The following is a 27,781-nucleotide window of genomic DNA, read 5'->3' on the forward strand; positions in this document are numbered from 1 at the left end:
GAAGCAGGTAAAAAACTGTATCTAAGAAACAGAACCAAATAGCCCATTATATTTAGAAAAACAAAAATACCCATACCCAGATTAGACAGTCTTCTCTGAGAGGCACGCACCATATAGGTGTATTACTTTTGTGAATTGGCTGCTTGAAGCAGCAGGCAGGCATAGGGCAGACTAGTTGACTGCGCAGGTTACTTTCTGCTTTCCTCTGAGGGTTAACCCAGCAGCACTCTGCCTGCAAAGAAATGCCTCTGGAATTTCTGTTGTTGTTCTCATTGTTTTGTTGTTGTTATTGGTTAGGGTGGTGAGGGGGTGCTGAAAAAAAGCTTTTTATGTATAATCTCAAGAATATTTTCTGAGCTACCGAAAACAATAACAATTCAGGACCCCAAGGGACTAGGCACTGTTCCATTCCAATTTTTAACTCCCAGCTGGCTGAGCATACATAGCCAGAAGAACCATATCTTGCTCTCCTCCCAGAACTTACCTACAGATGAGTCACCCCCAGTCCCTTCTCCCTGGAGATCTGGAAATGGCAAATTACAGGCTGTTCCCTGTCACAGGGGTGGCGGCTACTGGTCATAGAATTCAAGATGTGTCCATAGTTCACATTCAGCAAACCCTTATTGCTCATTATATGCTAGACTCTGTGCTGAGAGCACTACTGGATTTTATTTCTAAGAAGCAAAATTATCCCTCCAATCTGTTTTTAAGCTGTTTTATTTATAGAAGAAATAAAGTGTGAGCCAAAAAGCTTTATTGATTACATTTCATCCCTCATCCTTTGTCACAGTCACAAGTCTTCCCATTGGATCACTCTCTGCTTTAAATATTCTCAGCATTAGCAGTGGTTTCCAGGGGGAGGGTTTCACAACATACCTTAGGGTGTTCAGGGCAGCCTCACACTGAGCTGCACGTGATGAAAGGAAATTTCCCAGAGATAGTACCATTGCTGCAGCATTATCACTGTACTTTCCTTAGTTATATATAGATTTTAAAAGTGCCTGTTTGAACATCTTTGAAATGCATAAATGCTTTAGCTGCTTCTTTAGAGTACAATTCTGCATAGGGTGTTTAATAAACAACTGATACAGGCAAATCAGGTTGCCTTAGGGGAAAGGAGCCATGTGTTAAGTGAGCCCTGATGCCGAAAGTAGAAAGGATGTGTTTTTCTATCACTTGTGTCAGTGAGGTGTGGAAAGGGAGGAGCCATCCACAACACAGCAGAGGAGGAAGGGCTTTGGAGATAGTATTGATTTGTAAACTGCTTCCCTATTGACAAACTTTTAACCTGGAACAAGTTAATTATCAGTTTACTTACCTGTAAAATGGAAGTTTCCTGTGGAGTATTAAAATAAAGCTGGTGTCCTATGGTATACGTTCCATAAATGTGGTTTTTTCTCTCCTTAAGCTCATCCTTCCACCACCTCCACTTCCCCTCTTACCCTAACCCAAATACATACACTCTCTAATTCTGGTCCACAGATTTTGATTACACTGACCAGGTGATGAAAAGTGACTAGTCCAGCCCAAGTCTGACCTGCTCATCAACCATCCAATGCTTTCCCTTTTCTTTCTGTTGATTTGAATCAGCTTACTCATCAGCATCTGTTTTGTACTTCTCCTTGTCCAGGAAGCTTTTTTGGAAGAGCCCGTACCAGAGACCTTTTCCATTCCTTTTTAAAAATGTTTTGTTTTTAAATTTACACTCTTCTCTTTATTTTTTATTGTTCAATTATAGTTGTCCTCATTTTTCCCCCATTACTGTCCCCCCACCCTACCCATCCCCATCACCTACCTTCAATCTTCCCCCCATCCCATTGTCTTTGTCCGTGGTGCTTTATACATGTTTCTTCACCTTTCCCCTTCCTTCCCTGTGATCACCCCCCCAGTTGCTGTCAATTTGTTCTTTATTTACATGTCTCTGATTTTGTTTTGCTTGCTTGTTTGTTTTGTTGATTAGGTTCCACTTATAGGTGAGATCATATGGTATTTGCCTTTCTCTGCCTGGCTTTTTTTCACTTAGCACAATGCTCTCCAGTTCCATCCATGCTGTCATGAAGGGTAGGAGTTCCTTCTTTCTTTCTGCTGTGTAGTATTCCATTGTGTAAATGTACCATAGTTTTTTGATCCACTCATTTAGTGATGGGCACTTAGGCAGTTTCCAGCACTTGACTATTGTAAATTGTGCTATGAACATTGGGGTGCATAGTTTCTTTTGAATTAGTGTTTCAGGATTCTTAGGGTGGAATTGCCAGGTCAAAAGGCAGTTCCATTTTTAGTTTTTTGAGGAAATTCCGTACTGTTTTCCACAGTGGCTGCACCTTTTCCATTCCTAATACAATGTCTTGTCGTATGTTGCAGTGGCACTCACGAAGCTTACAGTGTTGCCAGCTCTGTGTCCATGCACATGTCTTCACTTCTCCACACGGTTCCTTGATGGCAGGGACTGAGTCCAACTCATTTTCACATCCCCACACATTCAGCCTGGCATGTGGTAATGCTTAGAAAGTATTGCAGTTGGTCAAAAACAAATCATCCACTTGGGATATTTCCCAACAATATGAATATACTTAATGTTACTGAACTACATACTTAAAATGATTAAGATGGTAAATTTAATGTTATTGTTCTTTATCACAGTAAAATATATTTTAGGGGGAAGATGGGTAGGTGGAGGTGGAAGAGGGTATGGGGAGGATAAATGGTGATAGGAAAATTAAATTAAATTAAATGTTAAACATTTTAGCTTAAAATGAATTATTCTCATGAACAATACATTTTTGTGCTTGACTTAAAAATAAAACACCCATATCATTGAAATTCAAGTTTGAAGAGGATTTTAGGGATTATCCAGATGATGACATTGAGGCATGAAGGTGGAGCAGGTTTTCTCAACTTTGGTACTATTACCTTTTGGGCCAGGTACTTCTTTGCCATGGAAGGCTGTCCTGTACATTGTAGGGTGTTCACCAGCATCCCTCGTCTCCACCCACTAGATTCCAGTAGTGACAACCAAAAGCGCCTCCAGATATTGCCTACTATCCTCTGGGGGTGGGAGGGTGGCACAGAATTGTTCCTAGATGAGAAACTCTGAGGTGGACAGAGCCTTTCACTGTTGGTGCCTGGTTCCCCAACCAGACAGGGAGACCCTGGAGACCAGATGGCAGCCTTTAATGGGCATATCTAAGGGCTCAGCATTCTTAGTCCCTCAGGTCAGGATGCCTACGTCTTTCAGTGGCTGGTGGGTAGTGGTTGGCTCCCACTATTTTATTAAATATCCATGTGTGAACAAGTGCTTCCCAGTTACCTTTTAAAGCAGGCATGTACAGAGTGGGTGCTCAATAAATATCCTTTGAGATGCAATTACCTGTTGGCCGCCCACCTGCAGCATTTAAAAATTATACCTAGACAAGTAGACAAATGACTCAGAGAATACTTTGTGATCCTGGCTCTACGCTCCTGTTTTTTTTAAGATTTAAAAAATTTATTTTTAGAGATGGGAAGGGAGGGAGAAAGAAGAAGAGAAACATCATCAGTGTGGGAGAGAAACATCAATCAGTTGCCTCTCACATGCCCCTCAACAAGGGACCTGGCCACAATCTAGGCATGTGCCCTGACTGGGAATCAAACCCACAACCTTTGGGTTTATGGACAATGCTCAACCCACTGCCACAACAGTCAGGACTACACTTACCTTGGAGCCAAGCCTCAGATTCTTCTATGGATGGTGTCTTTTCCTATTGCTGTAAATCTAAGCGGTTCCTTATATGTGCCAGCATTTCACAGAATATTAACTTGTACCATGCATATATGACCTTTGATCCCCACAACAGCTCTCTGAGATAGGCAGGGCAGGAGTGATTATTCGAATTCGTCAAATGAAGGAAGGGTCCCTCAGAAAACTTCAGGACATGTGTGTGGCTTGTGAGTGGCAAAGCAAGGATTCAATGGCTCCTCCAACTCTAGGTTGAGTGTCCTTTCACTTTTTAGTAAGAAATCCTAGCTAGACAGCAGAGTCCTGTAGCACATTCCACATCTGTGTTCTGTGAAAGATGGCAGCTCCCAGGGCCTGTGGCAGAGTCTTAACCTGCTCTCCTCCTAAGGTAACTATTTGTATTGTCCTGATGGAAAGTGTAACACAGGGTGAGAGGCGTGGTCAGCTTCCGGGCTGTGAGAATCAAAGCCCAGCCTCAACCTACTGGACCCTGCTTCTACACTGTTCTCCCAGGCCTGAAAATCCTGAGGTCTTCCCACCCACTTAATGGGAGAAGCACAAAGAAGGGTCACCTCAGCTTTCTCTGGACACTGTGGAAATGGACAGAACCTTCAAGCCCCAGGAGGAGCTCTAGCTCAAAGTCAAGACCAGCATGAGTTTGCAAGGAAGGCCAAGGCCTTTTGGATCTGAGGGTCTGTTAGGCATTAGAAGCCTGTAATTCCATGTCCTAGGAAGTTCTTTGATGGCTACAGCATTCCACTGTGGACAGGTCTGGATGTGAGTAAAGCCTTTAATAAGAGTCACATGGTTATTGGCCCACAGGTGGGGAAATTCGTGGTAATTCATGGCAAAAGTAGATATTCTCAGTTCTGGCAATTTTCCTAGTGAAGACTTGTCCACTGATACAAATTGGCCCCTTTTTAATGGAGCGGTTTGCCTGGCTTTTCTTGGACAGAACAAGCCAAGCTGGGCCTCATTGTCTAGGCATCCTAAGACTCATTCTTCACTAAAGATCTGTGTGATAAGGTGATTGTTTTATTAATTGTGGTGGATGAAAGAGAAGGTTGAAACACTGATCTTCAGCATGTTGGCTATACCAGATGGGTGGACATCTCATTCTTGAATGGCTTTATGTAGACAATGAGTCTAAGAGTAAAATAATGGAGACAAAAGTGCCCCTCTGGCAGGTGTGGCTCAGTTGGTTGGGTGTTATTCTGCAGAATGAAAGGTCATGTGCAGGTTTGATTTCTGGTCAGGACACATGCCTGGGTTGCTGGTTTGGTCCCCAGTCAGGAGCCTACGGAGGGCAATCAGTCACATTGGTTTCCCTCCCTTTTTCTCCCTCCATTCCCTATGTCTAAAATCAATAAGCATGTCCTCAGGTGAGAATAAAAAGAAAAAAAATCTCACCTTAATAAACTTACTTCCAACTTTCAAACTTTCATCATGAAAGTTTCAGAGCATTCTGGCTGGTATGGCTCAGTGGATTGAGTGCAGGCTGCGAACCAAGGGGTCATCAGTTCAATTCCCAGTCAGGGCGCATGCCTTGGTTACGGGCCAGGTCCCCAGTGGGGCCATGTGAGAGGCAACCCAAACTTTGATGTTTCTCTCCTTCTCTGTCTCCCTCCCTTCCCCACTCTCTAAAAATAAATAAATAAAATCTTTTTAAAAAAAGCTTCAGAGCCTAGGTGGAAGCTCTTTCCAAGTTTTCCTTTTTCAAAGCCACTCCAGGGAAGTCTCATTTAGACAGTGTCCAACTTTAAAAGCCCTGCAGCTAAAGTGTGTGTTGTGCAATTTCTAGAGGAGAGGCAATGTGGGATAGTTGAGGAAATCCTGGGCCAGGAACCCAAGGCCTTTGCCTCTCATCCAGGCTTTGCTATATACACATTATGTGATTTAAATGATCTCTTCACCTCAGTCTTCAAAAAGGTAAATAAGAATGATAATACCTGACCTACAGACCTAAGAAAGTAGTTATGAGAATCAAATTAGGTATAAGCTGTGAGTGTTTTGTAAATCAATGTTGAAGGGGGTGTTGCAATAGAAGGAAAGCATCAGATCTGTGTTCCAGTTTTTGAATAAGCATTCTCTGTGAATTGTTCTTATTGCCTATAGAGTGGAGCATGTAAAACTATTTTCAGGGGAAAGCTTGAAGCTATAACAGAAGATTTAGGTTCTAATCCAGTTGCTACTAACTTACTCTATGATTTAGACAAATAGCTACCTCTCTGAGTCTCAGTTTCTTCATTCATAAAATAAGGATAATAATACCTCCCTAATTTTCCCCATTTGGAAAATGGGAATTGTAGTTATCCTACTTATCTTCTTCCCCTACAAACTTGAGATCATAAGATTAGATAGTCTATTCTTCTCATCAGGGGAATAACTGGGCTGCTTTACTCATTTGCCTACAATATACATCTGACACATTTCACAGAATTCAGAGGCTCCAAAGAAACAAGTACACTCTTGTCAAAGAAGAATTACTCTGTAGAGATAAGTTCTAGATTGATGTCAGACATCTTTCAATTGGTAAACATTTATGGAGTGCCTACCTCACACGTGAGGAGAAGCGATACAGTTCCTGTTCTCATGGGGCTTGCGGTGTAGTGGAGGAGGTAAGTATTCATCAAGTAATCACACTAAAAATTGATATAGAGGGTATTAGTTTTGGGTAATGTTCTTTCAGCTCCAGAACACAGCTGTGCTGTGAGTGACATTACTCCCCCTGCAGAAGCTCCAAAGGCCACTAAGTGGGAGGAAGTGTTACATGATTCTGGTTTTCTAGATAGCAGCTTCCTAGAATTAGTGAGAGGTGCATTCCTTTCCTTCCTGTTCCCTAGCATAAATCAATGTTAGCTTTTATCTGATTTTAACTCAGTCAAAATTGATATTGTTGGGGGGAGGGGGAGAACCCAATTTTTATAAAATGAAGATTCCTGTCTCATTGCTAAGCGATTGCAGCTCTCACCGTCATTCCAGCAGCTCTGTGGAAAGACATGTTATCCGGGAATACTATAAGATGAGGCAAGCCTGGCTGGTATAGCTCAGTGGATTGAGCTCGGGCCTGCGAACTAGGCAATCGCGGTTTGATTCCCAGTCAGGGCACATGCCTGGGTTGCAGGCCAGTCCCCTGCAGGCCAGTTCCCAGCAGGGGATGTGCGAAGGGCAACCATACATTGATGTTTCTCTCCCTCTCTCCTTCCCTTCCCCTCTAAAGGTAAATAAATAAAATAAAAAAAAAAAAGATGAGGCAAGAAGTAGTCAGACTTTGCAGTAGGTTGTTGGTGTTGCACATCCCACCTTCCAGTGTTTCCTCTACCTGGCATGAGGGAAGAAGCGTGCAGTCTAGAAATGTCCAAGTGTAAGCTAGAGAACAGAAGTGTGTATTCATTCCCATTGCAAAATTTGTTTTCCAAGAACCCTTAGTAGAACTTTAACATTCTTTATTCTTGAGAAGAAGGAATCTTTTTTTTTAAAGATTTTATTTATTTATCTTTAGAGGGGAAGGGGAGAAGGAGAGAAACATCAATGTATGGTTGCCTTTTGTGCGTCCCCTGCTGGGAACTGGCCTGCAGGGAACCGGCCTGCAACCCAAGTATGTGCCCTGACTGGGAATCGAACTGCGATCATGTGGTTCACAGGCATGTGCTCAATCCACTGAGCTACACCAGCCAGGGCCGAAAAGAAGGAATCTTTTAAATAACTTCTTTTCCCACTTCTCCCTTGTGACAGCCATTCCTGGCTCTAAGAAATGTCTGGTTGTTCCCAAATCTGCTTTTTAGCACCTAAAAAACCAAAGTCAAACCTTGTTTTCCTCCTGTATTGATGGATTTTTTTAAACTTCTTGGGCTAGTTTTTTAACCCTAGTTGTACTGCTCTCGTCTTGGCTGGCTTTGAAATGCCCTATAGGTCACTCTTCTGATACATACCTGCTAGGCAAGGAATTTACTGTTACCTTTCAGTGCTTGTTATCAATTCTCAGAAGCACATTTAGTTTGGCACTTGAAGGGTCACTTGACAGGGTAGGGTGCCTATGTCTTCAATCCTAGGATACTAGTGCCTTCTAGTCTCCACTAACCTAACATTCAGGCAAAGCACACATGGGGACTGTCTAGACCCCTTCCCTCTTCCATTACTTATCTCATGCTGCGATTTTTCAGTCTGAAAATGGACAGCTTATTTTGCACCCCAGAGGAATAGGACATTATTGTTTTTAAATGTAAATATTCTCTTCTTTTTCCCTTTGGCTGAAATAACTGAATGCGTGGCCTGGAATTAGAAATTGAATTTTGATTCAGAAGTGAGTTTCAAGACCTGATTGAGGTTGGATTATGGCTGAGGTCTGAAAGACTGTTTTGGGAAGCTGAGTGTACAACCCCATACTCTGTGTCTCATTCAGCCCAGCACCAGTTCCAAACCACTAAAGAGGTATGTTGGGAATTTGACTCGCCCTCAGAACAGTCAAATCCAGCCGGCCTCATAATACACCCTCCAGCTCTGCATTCTGCCTGGGTCCATCTAGCTGCTGCTTCCTCCTTCAGGCCTTTAATGGTGCAGCTGGTGTGGAGCTTGAAGAGAGCTTTCAAAGTATCTGTCCAATGGACCCTAATCCCACCTTGTATCATAAGAAATACACAAAGGAAAGCTTGGGAAGGAGCTTGTCAGTTTTTTCCCACACACTCTGCTTCTTCGCTGCCCAATACACACATTGAATTAGCCAACCATTCGGTCCTAGGTGCTGGCCTCACCTCCCAAGAGAAATCCAGCCACTTACGTACAAAGGCGGAAGTGGATTAGTGGAAAGAGCTCTGGATGAGGCATTGGGAGACTGACCTCTAGATCCAACTTCAGTAACTGTGGAATTTGGAGAAAGCCACTTAACCTTAGTTTGTGAATTAGTTCCTTAGTTTGTAAAATAGAGATATACCTTACTTTGCTCCTCTTCTTCAATTTCACACTTTATTGTAAGGATTACATGAAACAGTGGAGGAAAATGACCTTTGGAGGAATATAGTGCTGAGGCTTTGCATGGATTACATGCTTAAAAATCACTTCCAAACGACTAGGACTTTTTAAATTTTTCATAAATGTTTATGAGGATTATATGAGTCCTTCAACATTATGAAATGTTCTTTTTTCTTTTTAATTTTATTTATTTACTTTTAGAGAGAGGGGAAGGGAAGGAGAAAGAGAGGGAGAAAAACATCAGTGTGGAAGAGATATATGAGTCAGTTGCCTCTTGCATGCCCTCAACTGGGGACCTGGTCTGCAAAACCCAGGCATGTACCCTAACTGAACTCAAATGAGCAACCTTTCAGTTCATAGGCCAGTGCTCAATAAACTGAACCACACCAGCTAGGGCACAACTAGGACTTTTATAGGGTTATTTCCTATTTCTCACCAAGGGTGGGGCTGCCGTGTCTATGGTAGAGACCAGCCTCCAAGAATGCTGTCCTCACCCATGAATCTAAAAAAACCCCAGGCATGGGGTGTGACCAGAATCTGACCCTTTGACTCACTTTTGAAGCTAACTGGCAGCTGGTCTCTGAGAACAACCCATTTTTTTCAAGTCCTGGCATTTCCAGCCAGTCTTAAAACTTTTATCACCTTGAGTGGACCATGTGCAACCCAGTCAGAGGGTCCTGAGGTTCAATACCTGTGCCAGAACTTACTAGTGTAGGGACTTCAGCAATGCACTTGGTGGTATCTCTGAGACTCAGTTTCTTCCTCTGTAACATGGGAGAAATGATCTCTGACTCCATAGGCTTAACCTAAGGATTAAAGAAGACATGTACAGTACCTGACCACATTCCTAGTCTGTAAGTGCCTGTTGTCTGCCCCTTTTTTCCCTGCTCCTAAAGAGAAGGATTGCTAGACATACCTGCCTGAAGATGATTCATGCAACCCAAAGGTATTTTAGAATCATATCAGAGATGAGACGATCTCTGCAAATGCCGGTCCTGCCACCTTTGCTGATGCTACTGTCTCCCTTGAACTTTTGATGCCTCACACAGGAAACATCATTGGCTCTGGAATCTTCGTCTCACCAAAGGGTGTTCTGGAGAATGCTGGTTCCGTGGGCCTCGCTCTTATCATCTGGATCGTGACGGGTCTCATTACAGCTGTGGGAGCCCTTTGCTATGCTGAACTTGGAGTAACCATCCCCAAATCTGGGGGTGACTACTCCTACGTCAAGGACATCTTTGGAGGACTGGCAGGGTAAGAGACTGCAGAGACCTGAGTGTTCTAGGAAGTCGAGACCGGGATTTTCCAATGTGCCAAGGAGAGCGAGAGAACGGAGTGTCTCTTTTTCCCTCCGTGTCATGCTTGCTAGTGAAGTCTTGTGTCCTCTTGATGTTCCTGAGAGTGACAGAGGAACCAGGCTGTAGTTTGAATCTCTGTTGACCTTAGTGGGCAAGAGTCTGAGGGAGAGCAAACATGATAACTCTGACTGGAGACTTCAAGGGAAAGCACATCACAAAACAAAGCCCTTTTATCATGACAAATGAGAGTAAAGACCTCAGAGACAGAGGTACTCTCTTCTCACTTCCTCAAAAGTGAGGCTCTGATGTTGAATTTCCTCAGCTCTGCAGCCCTGCTACTAAAGAAGTAGTAGCCTTCACCCATGAGGTGCAAGGGTGTGGAGGACACTTCTCCCACAACACCCGCTCAGTGACGCTTATGGCATTTGTGTAAGTGGTCACACCCTTAGCATGTCCTGGCTGTCAAAATGCTGAGGTTGCACATTTTATTTTCCACCACTGGATGCTGGGGGCCAGAATAGTAGAGAAGAGATAATGAAAGGAGAGGGAAGAGTGAAAAAATGCCAGGACATGCATTAGTACTAGTTGAAACTTAGCTCTTCATCATTAAACCATTTTATTGTCATTGCAGAGGGCTGAGTGTCTCTTTTCAGAGGGGACTGGATTCCTCAGCATCTTCAAACTAAAAAGGAAATGCATCTCTGTAGCCTACCTGTCTCTCCTAATGCCCCATGACTTGCCCAGGCTTCCCCTGATGACTTCTGAATCCCTGCCATGCCTTTGGTGGGGGCGGGTGTCTGCATTGCCATCTTGGGTCAAGTCCTGTCCTGTTCCCCCTCAGGTTCCTGAGGCTATGGATTGCTGTGCTGGTGATCTACCCCACCAACCAGGCTGTCATCGCCCTCACCTTCTCCAACTACGTGCTACAGCCGCTCTTCCCCACCTGCTTCCCCCCAGAATATGGACTCCGACTCCTGGCTGCCATCTGCCTATGTAAGTACCATCTGGGCCTTGCTCCCAAGGCAGCCCCTTTAGCCTTCCTGGTGTCTCCATGTCTCTCTCTGTTGCTTCTTCCTCTCCCTCTTTCTTCCCTGCCCTCTTTTATATTTTCCCCATTCCTTATTTTGCCATTTCCTACATGTGTGCTTTGAATAAATGAATTCTGCATATCATTACCTGATGTTAAAAAAGGAAGAAAATTAAGTAGCTGCTCAAACTTTCATTGGCAGTGTGCTTCATATAAAGCGTTTTCACCTATATGATTTGTCACGCTGGTGGGATGGGGTGGGAGGAGTAACTCAGCCATCTCAAAGCCTCCCACAGGACAGCCAGCTGGGCCCCTTGAGGTGGTCTCCTTGGAAAGTGTGCCCTATTTGGCCCTGGGATAGACCTCTGCCATTCAGGCAAGTGGTACTGTGGGGCCAAGACAGTTGTTTGGTCAGGCCTGCTCACAGATCTAGAGAGGTTTGTGGACTCCAGAACCAGGCTGTGGGAAACTGCATCTCTGTACCACTTTCTAACTACTGTGAGTACGTGGCAAAGTAACCCTCCCCAGCCTGTACAGGAGGGCGTGGTTGCAAGGATTGCACGGGACACTCGGGCATCTTATGGCCCAGCCATTACTCAATGACGGTGGTCACTTGGTGCCTACTTTCGAGTTCGATCTAGAGCTAGGGTGGTGGGGGAGGAGAAAAGGGGATGGAGATATAGAAAGAGTGCTTTTTTGCCATCAGACAGACTAAGGGGAGTTATAACGGAGACCACATGAGTGCTGGCTACTGCTATTTCAGCATCTCGTGCACACAGACACGGCTTCCTTTTTCCTGTTGATGCTGGTAAAACGACTGAGTCAGGAGGGCACTCTTGGCCTCCGACTAGAAGTTGAGATTCCTGAGGTTGTTCAGTCCATCTCCTCAGAGAGAAACCAAGCCGCAGTGGGGAGTTCCCTGAGCCTTAGCACCCCACAACTTCCTTGCATTCCCTAAACCCACTAAGGGTGGGTGACATCTTAGGCAAAGACCTTCTGGTACTAGTATAGCCTCACAGATTGCCCCTCAGGCCAGAGAGGTACAAATGCTCCCAAGAGATGAGGACCACTCCTGCCTGCAGCCCATTTCTAGAAAGACAGGTTGTGCGTGGTTCCTCTGGCAGCCCGCATCTCATCTGGATACTGCTAGCACCAAGCCAGGAGGAATTTAGAAACTCTAAGGACAAAAACGATAAGCTCTCCCCTCTCCTGATTCCTGACATCAAAGATCCAATAAAGCTTCTCTGGCCTCTCCTCTGCCTTCTAAGTAGAACCGCAAAGCAATTATGACCAGCTTAACATGGGCGGGCTTGCCCTCCAGAGACAGGAATTTATCAGTGTCCTTGAGATATATGTGCAAATACTTTTCCACCTTCATAAGCAGGGAAATTTTCTTAAACCCGAACTTATTCCTCCTTATTTCCTTGGGGAAAATGCAAAACAGCTCCTCACTTCACCTTGTATGCTACCCCTGCCCTGCCAGATGTGAGGGCCAGTGGAGTCCCCAACTCCTCTCTCCACAGGAGTGCACTTGTGGACTCAGCCACACAGCCACACTTCCTCTCAGACATTCCCAGGTACTTGGAGTTTATGTGCAAAGTTTCTGTTTTCTGGTTCTTTGAATACTTTTTTTTTGAACCCCCTTTTACAGGCCGCTCGAATCATCTCTTAAGGTACCCAGTAAAATAAATAAGAATCAGGCTGTCAGGAAGGTTTGGTAGATGCTGCCTTTCATTACATGCTATCTTTTAGTTTAGGCACCCCTTTCACCATCATCTAGCTGCATCTCAATCTCTTAGCAGTTGCCAGGCAAGCCAGCTGTGGAGAATAAGTCCAGTGTTCCTTGGCAGTAAAGCCAATATTGGCCCAGTCCAGCCATATTCTTAATAGAAGCAGTAGAGAGTGTGAAGATGATCTGGATGTAATGATATAAGAAGCTCTGCTTTCTGCTGTGTCATTTGGTGTGCTGACAGGCTGGATCCACTGTGGAAATGAGAATTTTTGAGGGAAAAGCCACCCTCTGTGGAAAGGTCGCTGGTGTGTGATAAAGGGAGGGCCTCTGGTTGAGGAGCTGGAGGACTGGGCAGGAGCCCAGCTGGGAGAACTAGTATGGCAAAGCCCCTGGCTGGGGTTTGCTGTGGGAGAGAGGAGATGAGGTGAAATCTGGTTCCATGGGGCGTTTTTAAAATAGATCCGGATGAAAAATGATGGTGGGAAGAACCAGATGAGGTTGGAGACGCAGAAAGAACCTGATGTAACAACTGGCTTGCCTGCCGGGAGTCTGGAGCGGGTGGAGAGGAGAGGGGAAAGAGAGAAGGAACTGCGGATTTGGATCACGCTTATGCAACTGCAGCTGCCGCTTTGAGTTATTTTATGATTTAGGTCAAAGCTGATTATTCACTGCTGACTCAGCAGAATATTCCTAGCCACCAGGCAGTGAAAAAAAAAAAAGAAAGTATTTTACGTTTTAATTAAATGAAAAGCCTTTCTCCCTTCTCCAGAGCAAGCATATTAGTAGGAGGAGTGAATTAGGAAGGAGGGGATCAGGAGGTGTAAAAACAGTTTTGGTGCCTTCTTTTGTGCTTTGCTTGAGTTCCTTCCTTCCTTCTTTATTTTTTAGTATTTCATAAGATGACTATATTCTCTAGGTAAAAGATTTTCCCCTTATCTTCACCCCTCTCTCCTGCCCAGTAGCCCTGGTCACCATGGATGGGTATCCTTACATCCTAAATAAAATGCATCTATCCATGGATGCATCTGGGTATGTAGACATACATATTTTTTAAATTAAGCAGAAATTTTATTTCCAAGCTCTTTAAAGATTATTACAAACACAAAGTGTTCTTTTGAAAGTGTCTCAAATTAAATCAAAGGCACAACATCAAAGTAAAACATGACATTAAAAATTCATTTAGTTTGTAAAATTTTCACATTACTTTGTTTTTAATAACTTGCAATGTTCTGTGAGTCATATTTTAAATGTTTTTCAAAGACATGAAATAAGATACTATTAAGTACAGCCACAACTCCAGAGGGGCTCAGGAAGAGCTGTGTGTCACACACAGAACCAGGAGATCTAATACACAACGCATTCATCTTTCCAACAAGTTCTGCTAAGAAACAGCTTCCATGTTCAGTGTGAAAAGTAAAACAGTCTTCTCACTTACAAAAATCAAGACAGCATTTGATTAATAAAGCCTATCCTTTCCACAATTTTACACTGGCTTATCTTCATTTAAAAATTGTAAATTCATGAGCAAAGGACAAATTTTGTTATGGTGTAAAAATCTTAGGAACAACAAAATTCCAAATATTGAATTTTTTAATAAACAAAAATGGTTTTCTTTCCAAAATGTAAACATCCAGTAAATAAAACATACATTATATTCCAGGTATAGAAACACTAGTAATTCCCTTGTGAAAGAGGTGCATTTTTGTATATTTGGTGGTAAAGTTTTTGCCTTAAGTATAAAGCACTTCACCAAACAAACTGGGCCATTATCTCTTCACCCAGTCTACTGGGTGAAGTCTACTCTTCACCCAGTTTCTTTATTTGAGTTGAAACTCATCAACTTCTGTAGAATTTTGGCGATAGGACCAGGTCACTGGGAAGATCTGAAATACCTAAAAGTCATTTGGTTAGGGAAAAATGCTTCCTTGAGACTTGGGAGGCAGGCTTTCATCACTTTGTGCCTGAAGGCACTCCTTGACCTACTTCTTTCCTACAGTGTTGAGAATAGAGCACAGAATCTGGGCTCCCGGAAGGGGTTGCTTCCCGTTGGAATGCCGACCAGCAGGGTGTCATCCTTGCAGGCATTCCGCTTGCAGTACTATTGAAGCTCTGCAGCGGCCTGGGAGACTTTGATCCTCTCTACGGCGGCGTCCAGCTTAAGCTGCTCCACCAGACCCTGCAGGGCGTTCACACTGGCCCTGGGGCGGACATGGCGGCTATGCTGCTAGATATACACATTGATAGGTTATTTCTGCAGCTTGCTCTTTGAGCATGTAGCTGCATCTTTTGGCTCTTACCTGACTTTCAGGTTAGAAACAAAGTGGTTCCAGTGACAAAGAGCACCAGGTGTTCTGGGGTCCCTTATTTGTGCTTCTTGCTGCCTAACAGTGGGTAGCCTTTGGGATCTGTTTGCTACCCCCACCTCCACCCCCCGGGGGACCAGACCACCTTTTACTCAGGCAGTTTCCTGGCCTGCTTCCCCTCTTTGGGTCTGGGTTTATGTCCAGTATCTGAAGTAGATTTTTCCCTTCTTATTCAATCCCCTTCTTCTCCTTTAATGTCTTGTACTAAATAAGCTCCTTTTCCTTTCTCTCCCTGAGTAGAACAGAATATTCTGCATGCATTTTACAACTTAAAAAACGCTTCTTATCTTGTTTTCTATTTCTCTACTGAGATTCCTAATAGGCTAATTTGCCAGGACTTCAGATTTTTTTCTTCTTAAGAACTTCACTGTATGCATTACTTTAGCCCTGAGTTGCTCTGCAGTTTCTCTACATAAAGGGCAGGTGATGCTCTAAGAAAGTTTCCAGGTGCTCATGCATGATCCCGTGATAGATAAACTTATGTGTATTGTTTTGCATGTCTCTTGCAAATTAATCCCTTTACCTCAGAGGATTCAACAGTCTTTCCTAGCATGTAAATCCTTTGATCTCAGTTTTTTGTTTTTTTTTTTTTTTTTTGAGGCTTCATGTTCTAAAGACCCAAACTTCTCATCCTGGGCACTAAACAGTATTGCCTGCCTCATATGCCTGAGCAGCACTGCCTTCTTGCCCTTCCCTCATCCTCAGAGAGTTCTTTGGTGTCTCATCCATCTTTTATATGCACGGGAATCCCGGCAAATACAGACTGGCTAGAATTTGATTCTCGTATATCCAAGCCCCCCGCCCTTTTTTTCTGGACATCTTCTAACTAGTCAACATTTAAAATATAAATGTATTACAAATCCCTTGGTTTTTATGCAGTAGTCAATTTGACTAAAATTCCATTTTTCATTATTATAATGCATAAGATGAAAATTACTTTGTAGATGGATTTTCTAGGAAAAAAAGAAACTGCAAATCCATCGGTTAGTTACGTATTGAATTCCTACACTGCGCAGAGATACAGCAGTATTTATACAGTCTTGGAAGAGATTAAAGGCTAGCAAAGAGATAGGCTTACAAATACTTACCATACAATGGAATGACAAAAGGTGCTTCAAAGTTGGGAGAGGTGTTAGGGAAGGCTCCCAGCTTGAGCTAAATCTTGAAAAGCAAGTAGATAGGCTCCAGATGAGCATAAAATAGAATAGCCAGGTAGAGGGAAGGGCACAGGCAAGATTTGGGGTCCAGGGAGAAATGACCTGTTGGAGAAAAGCAAGTACTTTTGAGTGGGTGGAGCCAAGGAGAGTGACAGGAGAACAGGTGAGCAGGAGCCAAACCTTGAAGAATCCTGTACACCATGCAGAAGAAAACAGACTTCATCAAAGGGATGGGGAACCATTGAAGAATTTTGAGGAGTAACAAGAGTAGGTTCACATTTGAGTGAAGGAAAGGCCATGACCTTTGAAGCAGGGAGATGAATTAGCAAGCTAAGCTAATTCCAGGCCAGAGAGGTGGTGGCCTAAAATAAAAGCAAAGTTACAAGGGGAAAACAACAAGATTCAGGGGTAGAATCAGCTGGCCATGTTGACTGGTTGACTACTAAGAGGAAGGAATCTATTTTATCTACGGATCAAAATAAAATATTTTCATCTAACTGTCTTTAGCTTTTGTGATGAGCAGTTACGCCGTCTCTGTGTCTCTGCCTTTCATGTCCTCTCCAAAGCCCTGAGAAGCACTGAACAGGTCTTTGGTTGGAAATCTTTCTCAAGGTGGTTACCCCAGGATGCTACTCAAAGTCTGCTCTAGAGTCACATAACTTAGGAGTTGAGACTCTTAAGAAGCATTATATAAATGAGAATCACAATACTTTGCTCATTCAACAAATATTTATCAAGAGCCCAGGATGTGCTAGATACTCTTCTTGGCACAGGTGATAGAGCTGTGAACCAGAAAATCTGCATTCTCATTTGCAGCAGCAGCAGAAAATTAAGCCTTTTCTCATAAGTGTTTATTGAGTCTACCTGTGTGTCCTCTATAGGAACTGCAGGACACAGAGTCATTCAATTATCAAATATTTAAGAGTCTGTTCTGCCCCAGGCACTGTGTTCAGTATGAGAATATTTAATACCCCTCAGTCCAATGGATGATTATGACAAGTACACAGTGAATTTCAGTTTTAAGTGATAAGTTCCCCCAAGAGGACAACATTCTGGGAGCTAGATGTGACAGAAATGAGGGCCCTCTGGGGGAGCTCCAGGTAGTTCTGGATAACCACAGCATAGACTCTAGGTAGGAAATGTAGATAGAAGTGGAGACCCGAACTTGAGGGGCCTCATGGGGCATGCTAGAGAGATCAGGCTTTACTCTAAGAGCAATGGGAAGGGATTAAAGGGTTTCAAAAGAGGACTGACATTATCATATTTAGATTTTTGAAGAATCATGGCTGAAAGTGTAAAGGAGAGATTGAGGAGGGGAATAAGATCGAAGGCAGGGAGACCAGTTATAGTGTGGTTATGGGAATTCAGGTTGGAGATGATAAGGATGTGAATTAGGGATGGGGCAGTGGAGTAGAGAGTAAATGACCCTTGAACAACACAGATTTGAACTGCACAACTCTAGTTATACCTGGATTTTTTTCACTAAATATACAGTTGGCCCTTCCTATCCCCAAGTGTCACATCCATGGAGTCACCCAACCTTGGACCAAAAACAGTATTTTAGTCCTGTGGTTGTGAATCTGTGGATGCAGAGAACTGACTGTGTGCGTTGTTCTACACTATTTTACATAAAGGACTAGAGCATCTGTGGATTTTGGTATGGGAGGTGGGGTCCTGGAACCAACCCTCTTTGGTACCCAGGGAGGACAGTAGTTAGGTTTCTGGGGAGATAAAAGTAATATGCAGATTTTTAACCAAAGGAGGATGGAGGTTGGGGTTGGCACGCTTAAACCCCTACATTGTCCAGGGGTCAACTGTGTTTGACATTTACAAAGTAGAATTAGTGGGATTTGGTGATTAATGGTGAGAGAGTCAAGGATGGCACGTTCTTGTGAGAATATAGATGAAACCCATCAAGGAAACTCATATTTTAGTATCTTCTCATTGGTGAGGTTCAGACTGGGCTGACCTGACCCCTCTGTCTTTGCCACCTTTTCTGTTCACTCTCTAATACTTCAGATTTGTTGCTAGCACTTGAGGAAGGCATTCCTATGCTTCTGGACTCCACGCCTATAATGGCAGAGTCCCACTCCTTAGTGCTGTTTTACCTCCTCCCTGCCCTATCTGGCCTCTGGAGTATTCCTTGTGCCTGTAGCCCTGGGAATGAAGGTATCTTTATTGCCTTTTATCTTACATTACTGGTAGAGCAATTTAGTCTTGAGCTCTAATAAGATGAACAACCATTGGTTTATGTATCATAGTAAGCAATTACAAAGATCACACACAGATCATAGTAAGCAATCACAAAGAATTCAAGAATGTAGGTCTTTTTCCTTTGAAATCCATTAGTGTTGGACACTTCTGTCCATTAGTTGACATCCAGTCTATTCTCAGCTCAGGATTTAACCACTGGCTACCTGAGAAGTCAGGGTCTTCTTTTTAGTTTCAGTATGCTTTAATTCCTGGACACATCATCTCCTCTCTCCTGGCTTCTCAGAGTGTCTCTTCTGGTCTCCACTTTTTACTCTCAGACTACAACTCTGCTGTTTAAAGGATGTAGGTATCCCAAGTCCTGGGAACTAGGGAATGAGAAGCTTGGTAAGATAACGAGATTGAGGTTCCCTGAAAAGGAGTCTTCCTGGATTTCAGCTTCCACCAGTATGGAAACAACTTGCTGACTCTCTCATACCAGCCTAGAAGCTCAAATTCTCCACTAGCCTTGTGTTGTTGACTCTCAAGGATCACTTTCTCTCCCCCACCCCCACCGCCACCCCAGCAGAGCCAGCACCTGTGGTTTCTGAAATCATCCATTAATTGTGTCTGGTAAACTTTTAAGGGTTAATGTGACACACCAAATTTACATCACATACCCAGGAATGTGAAATCAATCAGAAGATTCATGGGAGTAAAGCCTAGTGGCACTGGGAGATTTTGGAGAAAGAAGAGAGGGTAAGATTTGTTTCGAGAGTTTAGCTGGTTTGAGCACTAGCTGTCCTTGGAACTGGGTTATAACTGATGTCAACATAAGAATGTCAAAACCTGTAAAGAATTTTCATAAAATTTTGAGTTAAACAGAGGATGCACCTGGAAGCAAGATCTCAAAAGACTGAGATAAATGCTTCTGAGAATAACAGTTTGCCATTTCTTTTGCAAACTTGAGACTAAGGAGGGAATGTAAAGAAGATTACGTGAAGGTAAGAGAAAGCATGGCAGGGATCGGATTACAGGAGAGTTGTGGTTATGTGGTCATGCTTTAGAAGGAGGGGTCTAAAAGGGTGGTCAGGTATTCAAAAAAAGGGTCTGAAACAGGGCATTTCAAAAGTGTGTTAACTTAGATGCACAGGAGCAAAGCCTCGCTAAGGCAAAAATAAGCCTTTTACTAAAGAAGTTATAGACCTGGGGCATGACTACTTATCATGACCTGCCCAGTTAGGGATTTATGATCAGATCACTATGTGAGGTAACTTTCCCCATTATCCAATGCCCCCCCTTTTAAAAAGATTTCGTTTATTAATTTTTAGAGAGAGGGGAAGGGAGGGAGAAAGAGAGGGGAAGGAACATTGACGTTTGGTTGCCTATTGCATGTGCCCAGACTGGGGACAGAATGTGCAACCCAGGCATGTGCCCTGACTGGGAATCGAACCAGAGACCTTTTGCTTCATGGAGATGAAGCTCAACCAACTGAGCCACACCAGTCAGGGCTCCCCAGAATCCCTTTTTTCTCCCACACTGACCAGTCTTGGGAATTTTGCAGCCTAAGTCCAGGTTTATAGAGCAGGTTTACAGACCATTTTACATAAGGGACTCAAGCATCCACAGATTTAGGTGGGTGCTAACAGAGCCCACAAGCCTTCTAGTGTAAGAATCAACCAGACCTCCCTTCCCCCAAAGCTGAGGATAATAGTCAGGTTAGCCCTCCCAGGCTCAGTGCAGACCCCTCGGAACCCACACCCCATCCCCCTTGCTCTGAGTCTGGGAGGCATCGGCCCTGAGTATTGGGACATCAAATAACAGGAATTCTTCAGGCCAAGGCTGGAACAGTAATAAATAGGATTAAAACAGAGCTTCCCAAAGTGGCGTGGTGCACTATGTCTGTCTGTCTCTGCTTTTCGGGTGTCCCATTTTTCTCTTCTCCCCCACTCCAGCTCAGGAGCCGTGCTTAGCTATTGCTGAAGAGAGAACTTCTCAGCTCTCAGAAAATGCTGAGCTGGGCGTTCAGGCTTCTTGGCTGAACTAAGTACTGGATGGTGATTCAGCAGAAACTCCAGGCCCAGCAACTGGCACTTGCCATTGGAAGGATCAGGATAAAAAGGGAGGGGAAGAGAGAGCCAGGAAGGGAAGGGGAAGGGGGTGGGAGCTTAGCCAAAAGTTTCAGGAAAAGCTGTGAGATTCAGGGCCTCCAGAAGCTCCACTGGGTCTCTGCACTCGTCCTCCTCTGCTTGTCTGTCATTGGGTGAGAGAGGCCCTTCCAGAAGGCTCAGCACACCTTCTCCTCTTAGAGGGGCGTCTGAGACTTCTCAACCGGTGTCAGTGCTTCAACATTGAAAAGGTCTGGAGGAGAAGGGCAAAATGTTACTGTAGTGTGGTAGGCAGGATCTATCTCAGAGCCTATTTGTGGACCTAACAGACACTGGGATCAAAGCATAGTGTATCAGGAAGGGCTACTTTGATTTTTTTGGTTGCGCTTGCTTTGTTTAGGTGTTTTTGTCTTTCACCAGTCAAGTTATTTAAACATACAGTAATACCAACATTTGTTTTTTGGCAGGCAGGGACTTGAGACTTTATAAGGCAGATCCTCGGCCCATATGAAAAATGTCTTGGCCCAGGGACCCAGGAAAAGATTCTAGGAAGCTGGCTCTGTGTTTGCAATCCTACCCCAGTTGTTCCCCAGCCTTTCTGAGGAGGAAAGAGCTCGGGCTGGCCTGCATGGGCAGAACTGGAACCTCATCAGAGCCTTGGGTTGAGTGTGTTAGGATTTAAACAGGGTTCTGTGTTTTCTTTGCCTATCAAGTGCGTTTTGGCAGCCAGTACTGGGTACCTCCTATGTCTGAAAACGGTTAGGCAGGTCAACCCGGAATAGCCTTTCCACAATTAGAAACACGTGCCCAGTTCCTTCAGAGAGCAAAGAAGGCAGCCAAGGGGTCCCTTCCAGCCGTCCAGCCTATCACAGAGCAGAGTGTCGCCACACCCCTTCGCCCTGCAGGCTGGGTGCTCACCAGCTGCTTCAGTGTGGTCACTGGAAGGCTGGTCTGACCGGTATCACCTCGCCCCTTTTGCTCTGGGTCCAGAGGGAGGGAGTCGGGGAAGCTGGCCAGAGCGTGGCAGAATGCAGAGAAGTGCACACCGCAGCAAAAGGTGAGACAGAAACCTACACACTGTCAGGCACATGACCAGGTGAAATACACCACTGCTTGGGAGGGCTGGGGAACTCTATCCCAGAAAGGTGCTTATTTTGAAGTTCTGGAAAGGAACAGGCTGCTGAGATTTCTACAAAGTAGTATCACTAGCTTCCCTTTTCAGCAGCTGCCTGCTTACTATGTTCCATGTTCTTTTTTCTATCCTGGCCTCTTCTCACTCTATTTTGCTGCCCAAACTCACTCGCTTGTGGCTTGTACTCTCTCTGTCTTTTACCCCACCCCTTCTCTGTCCGCTCCTCTCCCCTTCGTCGCTCTTCCCCCTCCTTCCTCCCTGCTGTTGTTTCTCAGACTCACTCTTCTCCCTTCTGCACCATCTGTCTTCACCCTTTCTACTGCCTGTTTTCTGAAAGACAAGGAGAGGCCTGGTTTTGAAAATTCTAAAGGAAAACAAGGCTTTCCAGGTTCCCTCCAGCCCACTCCTGAGCAAGGGGCAAGTCAGCAAGACTGAGAAATCCAGATGGAGTTCCCGGAGTTCCCAGGAATGTGATGGTGACATTGACAAGGGCCCAGGGGAGAGGACACAAGGCAGAGAGACAAGTCTGCCTGTGGAAAATTATTTTCAAAGCCCTGAGCATGATAGACATGATGACTCTGTTGGTTTCTGAAGAGCAGCCACCTTAGTCTTCCTCTTTTTGCCACAGTGGCATCTTACCTCCTGCTGCCCAGAGAGCCACCTGGCCAGTGTCTTCAGGTAGCCGACTCAGAGGCTAGAACGGCACTGGTAGCAGTGACCGTAGGTACCACTAACAGGAGGAGGGTGAGGAAGAGTTGGGATGCTACCATGTGGTGTGGAAATTTGCCAACTAGATCAGCATAATGGTGACCTCACTTTCATTGCCCACTTGTAGAGATCCCTACCATTTCCCTCCACTTGGTGTTTTTTTGGACAGTGGTTCCTTTGGGTCCTGGTGTGTGCTGCCTGGTTGCTCTTTAAAAGCTTTTCTCATTAAGGCTATGTATGCACCTTGCTCTCTGGTCTTTCTGTAGGGAGTTTGGCTCTGTATAGTTTCCTATTGCTGCTGGGAAGACTTACCACAAACTCAATGGCTTAAAACTATAGATTTATTCTTACAGTTTTGAGGGTCAGAAGTCCTAAATTCAAGGTGTCAACAAACCTGTATTCCTTCTAGAGGCTCTGGGGAGAATTGTTTCCTTGCCTTTTCCAGCTTCTAGAAGCCCCCTACATTCTTTGGCTCATGGACCCTTTATCCATCTTCAGAGCCAGCGGGGTGGCATCTTCGAGTCTTTCTTTCTCCTTCTTTGATCTCTCTTTTGGTCATTGTATCTCCTTTTCTAACTCTGACCCTCCTGCCTCTTTTGTAAAGGACTCTTATTTTTTTTTAAGATTTTATTTATCTTTAGAGGGGAAGGGGGAAGGAGAGAGGGAGAGAAACATCAATGTACGGTTGCCTTTTGTGTGCCCCTGCTGGGAACTGGCCTGCAGGGAACTGGCCTGCAACCCAGGCATGTGCCCTGACTGGGAATCGAACCGTGATCATGTGGTTCGCAGGCCCGCGCTCAATCCACTGAGCTACACCAGCCAGGGCCTGTAAAGGACTCTTATGATTACATTGTGTCCATTCAGATAATCCAAAATAATCTCCCCATTTAAAGATCCTTAATTTAGTCACATTTGCAGAATTTCTCACATCATGCGAGGTAACATACTCACAAGATTAAGATGTTGACATTTGGGGATGCCATTCTTCTGCCCGTCGCCATGAGTTCTGGCGCTATAGTCAGAGGGAAGAAGTAAAGGAAAGGCTTCTGTGACTCCCCAGGGATCAGAGCCTGAGGATCAGAGCTGAGACGGGGCTAGGGACGCCCTCTCTGCAGGAGGCAGGAGCTGGCCCACCCGCTCCACAGCAGACACCTTCCAGGATCTGCTTTGTCATCTATCCGAGGAGAGCTCTGCATTTCTCTGCCAGTCCTGCAGCTTTCCCACTGGCCACAGGAAGCACTGAGCCTGCCTCTCCTACTTGGCACTTGAGAGGACCTGGGCTCTGGACAGGGCACAGGATGACTGGGGCTACTCTTGTCTGCCTCATTTTTTGTACCCTTCCCATCACCTTGACATTAGGCTTTTCAAACAGGGCAGATTAAGTAACTAACCCTTGACTTCATTCAGCATCTTCTTAATAGTTTTTTCACCTTTTCTTTTATAAGCAAGGAAACAAAGGAGATAAGGCCCAAGAAATATGGATAAGCCTGAGCTTCCATGGGGGCCCTTAGAGAACCAGCAACCACCCCCACAGCCAGATTACAATGGACAAGAACCAGAGTTGTATGCCTTTTTATTATTTTGTCCAGCTAGGCCAGAATTATAAAATTCTCCCTGTTGCTAGGGCCTCCTCGTGCTATAGAAAAGACGCCGCTGGCTTCCACGAAGAGCTCTACCATCACCACATTGTTTGTGATCATCCTTTAGCTCACCCATCTTCCCTGTTAGGATGTCAACTTCCTAAGGGTGGGCAATTGAGTCTTATTTATAACTCCCCTACTTACTAGAGTGCCTAGCATGTGTAGGAACTTTGTAGACGACAACTGCATATATGTATGTATGGATAGATAGATACATAGATGGATGGATAGATAGATAGATACCCTCACATTGCAAGCTGCAGGGGCTACTGGTCCCCATCTTCATGCAGCTTTCCTGATATCACTATATCTCAGGCATACAAAATTCAGGGGAGAGAGAGGGAACATAGCTGTCAGCAACAGAAAGGGGTGCGGGATAGCAGCCGGGCAGAGGCTTGGCAAGCATCTGGCAAGTTTTGCCTTCACTCACTGACCTTTCCTTCCGGATGGAGACTCAGGTTTCATCCTGCTGTGAGGGAAGCTGACCTGTGCTACCAGGAGACTGAAAGTACCTTCTTTTTTTCTTCAGTCACATGCTATAATCTTGCCTAACTGCCGTTAAAAGGTCACACAAGGCCTGCAGCCATTATTCCAGGGAGATTAGTGTCAGGCAGCCCGTCTCATCACCTCATTCTCAGGATTTCTCTCTTTATTTCTGAAAGATCCCCGTGAAGGGGAAAGGTTAAATATTAGTCAAGGACTGGGTTCTTGTGAAGTTGTTGGGACAAGCTCAGGAAAGACAGAAGATACATACGTCAAGTTTATTTGACAAATATCCCTTCAGACATCTCTGATCCCTGCAGGATACTACAGAGTTGACTCTTCGAAAGAGTCTTTCTGGCTGCCTTGACAGAGATGATTTTGTGTTTTCTGTCCTAGCTCACAGGGAAGTGGCCACATTCCCCTTCCTCCTTGGTTGTCCTGCTCTGTCCTCATTTCCCTCCAAGCACTTTCTTGCCACATCCCTGCCCTCTCCCTCCTCTCCTTGATGGAGGATAATTTTTCTTCTCTGCTCCTTGTTCTATAATTCTTACCTATCCCTGAGCCACATGGGTTTTGTGTTCTGATATTCCTTCCTTTCCTAAATCAATCTCCTTTACTTTTAGTCATTATTACTTATGTCTGCTGAACTCCTGGGGCGCAGGGGCCCAGCCTCATCCCTGGCATGCTTCAGAGCCCTGGGGAGAAGCCTAGTTGTTTAGAGTGATCTGGGTTGGATTGTTACCAGGCACATGATCCTGAGATCCTTATTGAATTGAGTAAGATAAACCAAATGTGTATTTATTAGGATATCTCAGTCCATCTGGAACATTCTAGTATTTACAAAATGTTCTCCTGTTCGGGCATTTAAAATCCTCCCTTTAACAACATGTTATCATTCTCCTCTTATGACACAATCTTGGCTAACAGCCTCTCCACAAGGAGTCAAGAGCTTCTACTCTCGAAGTCATTCTTCCTCTTGCTCTTTTGGCTCTGTGACACCAATTGAGGATTATGTCTCCTTTTGATGAGCTTCCTGGAGAGTAAGGGGATTGGTATGCATTGTGAAATATGTAGACTGAGGTGAGATTGGACAGATAATGAATTGGGGCATCTTCTTTATTCAAGTATCAAATATTTGCTGAGCACCTAATGTTTGAAGCCACCAATGATATGCCTTGGGATTGAAAACATGAAAAAGTCACAGTCCCTACCCTCCTGCTCTACAAGAAGACAGAGAAAAAGAAACAGATCATTATAATACAAAGAAATAAGTGCCAAAACTAGATATAAACAAAGTGGTCTGATAGGAGACAGAAGGGACAAACTTTGTTCCTTGTCTGTGAAAGGCAGCTGATATGCTTGCCTGGCAGGCACATTGTCAGGAATAAGTGGAATAACAACAACTCACAGGACAGGTGATATTTGAGCTGGGTCTTGAAAGATGAGAAGGAGTTGCCAGGCAGAGACACCGTAGGGAGGAAGGTTACAGAAGAAGAATAATGTCAGGTCCTTGCCCTGCCAAATGTTCTCAGAATCTAGTAAGGTTGGAATATATTTGGAAAGTAAATGCACGGTTTCAGGGTAAGCTATTGATAGAACTTGATCAGCTGTTTAAGTGAAATCAGAGACCTGGTTAGGGGAAAGAAAGAGTCTTATGCTTCTATACATATGACTTATAACCTTGGAGAACTAGGGGCATCTTGGTCACTGTTTCAAGGGAAGGGGAAGCAAGAGGATTTTAACCTTTTCCCTTTGTTCTCAAGAACTCCATAACCACCGGGAAGTTGAGACTCCTGTTCCTGTATCACAGGGCTCCCATGGGTTACTTAGGGAATGTGATGGTAAAACAGAAAGTGCCTCTATCCTACTGCTCAGCCTCTAAGCTCTCCTCCAGGCCTAGAGGTCCCACGTTGTTGGGATCTCTGTTGAGAGCCCATGACTCCTAGAAAAGGAAACAGACTAAAAGCCTCCCATGCCACCCAAGAAGATATAGAGATGGTGGAAATAAGCACAGGGAAACATGTTCAACATTATTAGTCACTAGGGAAATGCAAATCAAAACTACATTGAAATGCCACTTCACACCTATTAGAATAGCCAGATTTTTAAAGCTGACAGTAGTATATGCTGACGAAGATGCAGAGCAACGGGATCTTGCACACATTGCTGGTGGGAATGCAAAATGATACAGCCACTTTAGAAAACAGTTGGGTGGCTTCTTACAAAGTTTAGTATACAAGGTCTGTCTGGAAAAAGTCCAGCCATTGTGAACCTACTGAGAACAGTTTGCATAACATGTAAGCTGGCAGACGAGGAATGTGCATGTCTGAACAATGATAACCTCACTGTACTAGTCTGTGGGGGTGGTAGATGCTATCAAGTGAGCACGTGTACTGTGTGGCCACTGCATTCAAAATGACTGAGCAAGTAGAGCAATGAATCTGCATCAGATTTCACATTGAGCTTGAACATTCTTCTGTGGAAACAATCTGGATGATTCAGAAGGCCGCAGCTATGAGCAACTGGTGATTGGCAGCTTCATCATGACAACACACCCACACATGCATCACATCTCGTGCAAATTTTTTTGGAAAAACATCAAATCACACAGATGACTCAGCCCCCCTACAGCTCAGATTTGGTGCCCTGTGATTTCTGGTTTTTCCCAAAACTAAAATCACCTTTGAAAGGGAAGAGATTTCAGACCGTTGATGAGATTCAGGAAAATACAATGGGGCAGCTGATGGCAGTTGGAAGAACTGTGTGAGGTCTCAAGTTGCTACTTTGAAGGGGACTTAGGCATCATTGTTCTGTGTACAATGTTTGCTGTGTCTTCTGTCTTCTTCAATAAATGTCTCTATTTTTCTTTCTTTTTTAAGATTTTATTTATTCACTTTTAGAGAGAGGAAGGGAGGAAGAAAGAGAGGGAGAGATATATCAATCAGTTGCCTCTCGCACACCCCCAACTGGGGACCTGGCTCACAACTCAAGTATGTGCCCTGATTGAGAATCGAAACAGCGACTTTTTTGGTTTGCAGGCTGGCACCCAATCCACTGAGCCACACCAGCCAGGGCTCTATTTTTCATATTACGTGGCTGGATATCTTTTTCATATTACATGTACGAGGACAGACCTTATACATTTACCATAGAACCCAGATCCCACTCCTGAGTATTTACTGAAGGGAAATGAATACCACATTGAAAGACTACTAGTCTACTTAAATACTTCTATGCAAGTGTTTATAGCTGCTTTATTT

The 27,781-nt window shown here is 44.3% G+C and overlaps 1 protein-coding gene and 1 pseudogene across 2 annotated transcripts in view; one reads left to right on the top strand and one right to left on the bottom strand.

Annotated features, from left to right (window-relative positions):
- Positions 1 to 27,781, top strand: part of SLC7A8 (solute carrier family 7 member 8) — a 49,437-nt gene that overhangs the window by 6,276 nt on the left and 15,380 nt on the right. The window contains exons 3-4 of one of the 2 annotated variants that reach the window (XM_037129290.2): positions 9,733 to 9,937; positions 10,823 to 10,974. In XM_037129290.2, the coding sequence (XP_036985185.2) occupies positions 9,733 to 9,937; positions 10,823 to 10,974 (357 nt within the window). Of the gene's footprint in view, positions 1 to 9,732; positions 9,938 to 10,822; positions 10,975 to 21,502; positions 21,616 to 27,781 lie in introns of those variants that run through there. The other variant, XM_053654854.1, reaches the window with a different exon arrangement.
- Positions 14,693 to 15,656, bottom strand: LOC119037322 (guanine nucleotide-binding protein G(I)/G(S)/G(O) subunit gamma-10-like; annotated as a pseudogene).

This window comes from Artibeus jamaicensis, unplaced genomic scaffold (assembly GCF_021234435.1).
Source record: "Artibeus jamaicensis isolate MK-2021 breed Jamaican fruit bat unplaced genomic scaffold, CSHL_Jam_final contig_887, whole genome shotgun sequence".
In the NCBI taxonomy this organism is placed as follows: domain Eukaryota; kingdom Metazoa; phylum Chordata; class Mammalia; order Chiroptera; family Phyllostomidae; genus Artibeus; species Artibeus jamaicensis.